At 31.0% G+C, this 6000-nt stretch overlaps 1 protein-coding gene across 1 annotated transcript; it reads left to right on the plus strand.

Moving 5' to 3' along the window:
• The first annotated feature begins 2126 nt into the window (after positions 1–2126).
• On the plus strand, positions 2127–6000 carry LOC9316713 (protein CHROMATIN REMODELING 35). The gene is made up of 6 exons (XM_021028020.1): positions 2127–2222; positions 2694–2965; positions 3080–3211; positions 3293–3385; positions 3967–5705; positions 5808–6000. Exons 1-6 carry the CDS (start codon positions 2189–2191, stop codon positions 5809–5811), a joined length of 2274 nt encoding a protein of 757 aa, XP_020883679.1. The 5' UTR covers positions 2127–2188; the 3' UTR covers positions 5812–6000.

A 6000-nucleotide genomic window follows, 5' to 3' on the forward strand; every position in this document is an offset into this window, starting at 1 on the left:
TTAGTGTATGACATCGTTGTCACCCCTCATATCAGACTATTTCTGTTGATGTGGGCTGTGTTTCCCGTCAAACCAAATATCGGAAAGTATATCTTTTACGACGGTAATGCAATATTCCTTCTCAAGTCGTCACAAATTGGAAGAATATTTTTTGCTCTCGACTAATACGCCATCTCGAGTTTCTTTTCGAGCATTGCAACTGCCCTTAATGCATCGATGAGAGACTCTTCAATACAACCTTTGACGGAGAAAAAGAAGACTTGTTTAAATTGTTATCTATATCGGAAACGATGTATTTATAGAAAGAACGATAAAGAAAAAAACTAAAAAGGTATAAATTATAGAAAATGCCAGTTTTTTTTTTAAATTGAGGAAATAAACCATTTTTTATATCGGGTTTAGATTTTAGGGTTTAAATTAATTTTTGTTTTTGAGATTTGTTTAAGATTTTAGGTTAGAGTTAAGTACTTACGGTTTAGATTTCTTAACTAATAAAGAATTGATTACTCATCCATTGCAGTCAACAAATTATAATAGGAATTAGTCATTTTTGTTCTTTTTTTTGTTGACCAGCAAAAGTGGACTATTCTTTAGAGTACCCCACGGTATTGAGAACTTTCAAATTATAATTTTAAAAATGTATTTTTATCAAAATTTAAATTTTGTTTTCACTTCTAACTAATAAAACCTCCGTAGAAAAAAAAAGAAACTTTAATAGGACGTTTTTGTTATTATGTTTTAGTTATTCATATGTGTCATGTGAACTCATAATCAGTTTTGAAGTTTTAATTTGTATAGAAAAAGTGCTGGACAATAGCACATACATTGTTTATGCCAGCTAATAACAAATGCATTAGCCGTTTTATAGAAAATTGTAATTAAATAAATATTTTTATAAGCTTCCAATTTTGTCTTCATACACTGTTTATGCCAGCTAATTACAACATGCATTGGTTGTCTGAAAAAAAGAGAGAGATAAAACTGTATTAAATGTTGTGGTAAGCGTTAAATTTTGTCTTCTTTAAAAAAGATAAAATTGTAATTAAATGTTCCAATTGTGATAAGCGTTAAATTTTGGCTTTACTTCTTTTCTTCTAACTGCCAAATCAAGTACATAGTCAACATAGACACTTTGTTTCCTTGTAAACTGATACTCCCTCCGTTTTCGAATAGCTGTCATTTTAATGTTATTAGTTTTTCAATATAAAAATATCAATAATTATCTACCTAAACATAATTTAACCAATAGTAAATCAAGTTGCATAATAAAAATAAATACAAAAATAAAAAAGTAATAAATTTTGTATCGAAAACTGAAAACGACAACTAATTAAAAACAAAAAAATTTCTCTAAAACGACAACTATTCGAAAACGGAGGGAGCAATTGTTTTTAAATAGTTTACGTATATAAATCCTATTTTTTTTAACAAAAAGGAAAAAAAAATCCTAAATGTACTGATTACGCTATATACAAAATCTCTTAAAATTTAATATTTACTTTTGTATTATGTTTGTGTACAAAATGAATTATGAGCAGACCCAAATTTAAATTTGATTTACGTTAAAAAATCATCGATGAAGTCTTCATTTAACTAGACATTCAAAAATAAGTAAATTAACGGAATTTCAAATATTCGCGCTTAACAAAGTACTTATAACAAACAAATTTAACTTTGTAAAAAATATTTAGTCATAAAATAAATATATGAATTGTTAGGGGAAATAATACAATACTAACTACATTTTAAATGTTCGCGCCACTTTTTCAGATTTACACATTAAATATATATTGATAAAATTTGTCTTTTACTTTTTTTTTTTCTTATAAATTTATCTATTGATAGTCACAAAATAGAAATAAAAAGTGGCTTAAACATAATATCTATATTAAAATGTACCCATACTTACATTTTTCATGATATTTTTTACTTACACATCAACACCAAAATACTGTTATAAAAACTAAAGGAACAACTTTATATTTTCTTTATTCAATATTTTTTATTTGTCATTTTTGGTCAAAAAAACTTAATTAAATTTTCATATCCTTATTTTCTACACATATATATGTAAGTGAGTTGGGAGGATAAAATTCAGTTTACATACTAGAAATTTTTGCTCTCTCTAAATCATAGAAAAAAAAACTGAGAAACTATAGTTTGAGTTCTGATTCTCCATAACTTTTCAATGGATGCAAAGAGGAAATTATCACAAGAGAAAGGTATAAATATTTGTTTCTATGCCTATACAATTTATATTAAGGAAAATATTGTATGCTGCAAAATCACTTGCAGTTTATCAATGTCTTTATTTTTGTTCAAAACAGTTTATCAATGTCTAAATGTAGTTTTTGTCGCAGATATAACTATATATAAATTATTTTTACTTGTAAGTCTAGACTTTCTAGTATTCTAATATGGAAAGGTAGAAGAGGTAACATAAAAGTAATAAATAGTATATGTACATGCGTCTGAGGCCATCTTGATAAAATGATAGTGATTGATTCATAAGAGGAGAGTGTGAGGGTAACTAAATCTCCCTCCAGCGAAAATAACTTTAACTAAAATTTTGTTTTAATAATTTATGGTATTTAATTAACATTATGATATTTCAAATTTTACTTAAATATATCTTTGTAATATTTTTTACGAAGGGAAAATAATGTAATAATCACTCTATTTTATGTTTTCAGACCTACATCAAAACGATGATAAAAGAAAAAAGGTTATGACACTAGAAACTCAAGAAGCCAGTGGAAGTTGTGTCGATCAAAATGTGGCTCATTGGTTTTCGAAAACGGAGTTCAATGGGTTAATGGACGTACCAATTGTGTATTTGGCCTCGGAAGAAAATATAGTTAAGAATGATCATACAATCGGAAGCTCACTTAAAGATGTCAACATTGGCGGTAGCAGCAGAGGCAGTAACAGTGGTAAAGGGCTAGCCAACGATTTGTACTTAGATGTAAGTGTACATATTAAATAAGAAATGTGTGGTAGTAAAATATTTATGGTTGTTGTTGTTATGATCTTAGATCATAACATTTTTTCATGATGAGTTAATTTTTATTATGTGTAGGGAAATGAATTGGTCGGAGTTCATATGAGAAGTGATAAAGAAATCAATACGATGAAAGACAAAGGAAAAGCAATATTCGACCTTAACAAAGCTATTTGGCCAAAAGATGAACCAGTTTCAAACACATTTGAGGTTACCATTTGTCATTGACAAGTTGTGTAGTTAAACGCATAGTGGAGATTGTTACTAATGAGTTTTGTGACCTTTTTCTAGAAAAGTGGAGCATCACTGAAAAATTGTGAGCATTCTTGGATATGGAAGCAAGGTCTTGGTCATACTTGTTGGATATGTGGTATCATTGACAAGGTCAGTGATTATTTAATTACGTTGTAAATTAATATATTTTTCACTCAATATTTTAAAAAATGAACCGGAGGCAACTGGACAACACTTGAATCTCGGTTCAATCTAGTTTGACCGGATCAACCCGGACTCACAAAGAAGTTTATATATAAACCAAACATAAACTTCAAAAATAACTTGTAATCTAGTCTAGCACATCACAAATATCAAATATCATAATAAATTAATACGTCTTGATCAACAACTAAATATAAAGACAGATATGCTTTCATTTTTTTTATAAATTTTATCTATATATAAATTATATCAAACAAATATATGGAAAATAACATAATAAATATTCTTTAATATTTTAATATCAAAGTATTTTTAGTATTTAATTGTTTTTAATTAGATAAGTAATAAAAATATTTATAGGCACATAATTGAATTTTTTTTTTAAAGTTTAAGAAAGTTTTTATAGTCACCCGGTTGACAATTTTTTATGGTTTCAATCCTATTAACGTTCAAATTGGGTCTGACCGCCAACCTTGTCCACGTTAAAGATATTTGTCTGATCATAATCCAATTTGTTATATGATTAGGATCATCCATTGCCACCCGGATTCGGGTCGAATATCTGCAAAGATATCAAGTTGAGAGTTCCTAAAGATGGGTTTTTAGGAACTGGCATTTTCCCTCATCCTTTGCTTGAAAGTATTATGAAACCACATCACTACGAAATACTCAATTTTCTCTGCAAGAACTTGGTTGTGGAAAACTCAAACGGCTGCATCATAGCACAAATTCCTTTATCTGAAAAGACCTTCTTGATGATCAATTTCATATATGGTTACTTAGAAAAGCACCCAAATAGTAAACCTCTATTTGTGCTTCCTAAGTGGATGCTGAATTTTTGGAAAAAAGATTTTGGTGAATTGAAGGTCAATGACCTCGTGTTGCTAGACTTCTACTCGGCGAAGGCACATACCCGATATCAGCAGTTAGAAGTTCTAAAGCAATGGATCACAAACCGGAGTATTATCTTCTTAGGCACCAAGCAGTTCTCCAACATAGTATCTGATAACAGTGGTACAGAAGCTTCAGATTCTTGTAGGGAAATTCTCTTAAACATTCCTTCACTGGTTGTTTTCGACAGAGGAACTGATCCGAGGAACGAGATGATGAGCTTTCTTAAGGCTGTTGCTCGTATCAAGACGCCACGAAAGGTTTTACTCACTGGCACACTATACCAAAACAACATTAAGGAGGTTTTCAACATTCTTGATGTTGCTTTCCCTGAGTTTCTGAAGCATAACCAAATTGGTAAAAATATCAGCAAATTCTTGAATGTTGAAGCTGACGTTGATGGACCTTCAACGAATTTGAAGATGCCCCTATTTGATAAATTGGAAGAAGCTTTGCTTAGTCAAGATTCTGATCATGGGGACAAGATTGGTTACTTAACCGAACTAAGGATGTTGACAAACAAGGTTATCTACAATTACAAAGGAGAGTGTCTCCTTGATCTCCCGGGATTGCTGGACTTCACGGTGGTCTTAAACCCGACATTAAGCCAAAAGTCAGAATGGGAGACTGAAAGAAACTCCAAAGGGAAAGGTTTCAAAACGTACTCTACCTTGAGCGGAATCACGCTTCACCCACTGCTACGTGCTTTCTCAAACCGGGCAAAAGGTCTTCCTGCCCCTAACGAGGATGAGATGGATGAGATTATCAAAGAAATCGACGTAACAGATGGCGTTAAAACAAACTTCTTCATGGGTTTAGTGAAGTTATGCGATTACACGAATGAGAAGATTCTTGTAGTGAGCCAATATGTCATCCCATTGATATTCCTCCAAAGACTCGTGGCTAAGATTAAAGGTTGGAAAGATGGCAAAGAAACATTCATGATTAAAGGTGATACAAGTCTTTCTGCTCGAGAAATGTCGATTAATCAATTCAACAACTCGAATGATGCGAAAATCTTCTTTGTATCCATTAAAGCGTGTAATGAGCAGATCGGTCTTACGGGTGCAACAAGGGTTTTAATGCTCGACATCATCGCCAACCCTTGTATGGCTCGACAAGCCATAGAGCTGGCTTATCATCCAGGACAACAAAACAAAGTTTATTCCTATAGGCTGGTGGCTGCTGATACATCAGAAGAAGATGAAGAAATAATCGCAGCTAAAAAGGAGATAATTTCTGGAATATGGTTTGATGGGAAGACTTATCCTATAGATGGAAAATTTTGTATTCCGACCATTGATGGAGAGTACAGCAATGATTACTTCCTTGGAGCTTCATATATGAGGGAAGATATCAAAACCATATACAAAAGGTTGGTTAATTAATTTATTGTTATTGTTAATTCTGGTTTAATTTTTATCTATTTGGATGTTTTTAACCAATATTTTATGTGTTTGCTATTATTTGTTTCCAGGTAAAATGAGAGCGAGCTCCTTGATGAAACTGATACAAGTCAACAGTGACTATTTTTTTTTTTTTTCAACAATGACTCTTTTATAATTATGTATTTTATTTTGTTTCGAAAGTAGACGAAGTGTTGTATTTTTTGTCAGTGCAATTTTTTTTTCTTTTTATCAAATCGAGTAACAAACGAAAATGACTACTCA

Source organism: Arabidopsis lyrata, assembly GCF_000004255.2.
Source record: "Arabidopsis lyrata subsp. lyrata unplaced genomic scaffold ARALYscaffold_4, whole genome shotgun sequence".
Classification (NCBI taxonomy): Eukaryota; Viridiplantae; Streptophyta; class Magnoliopsida; order Brassicales; family Brassicaceae; genus Arabidopsis; species Arabidopsis lyrata.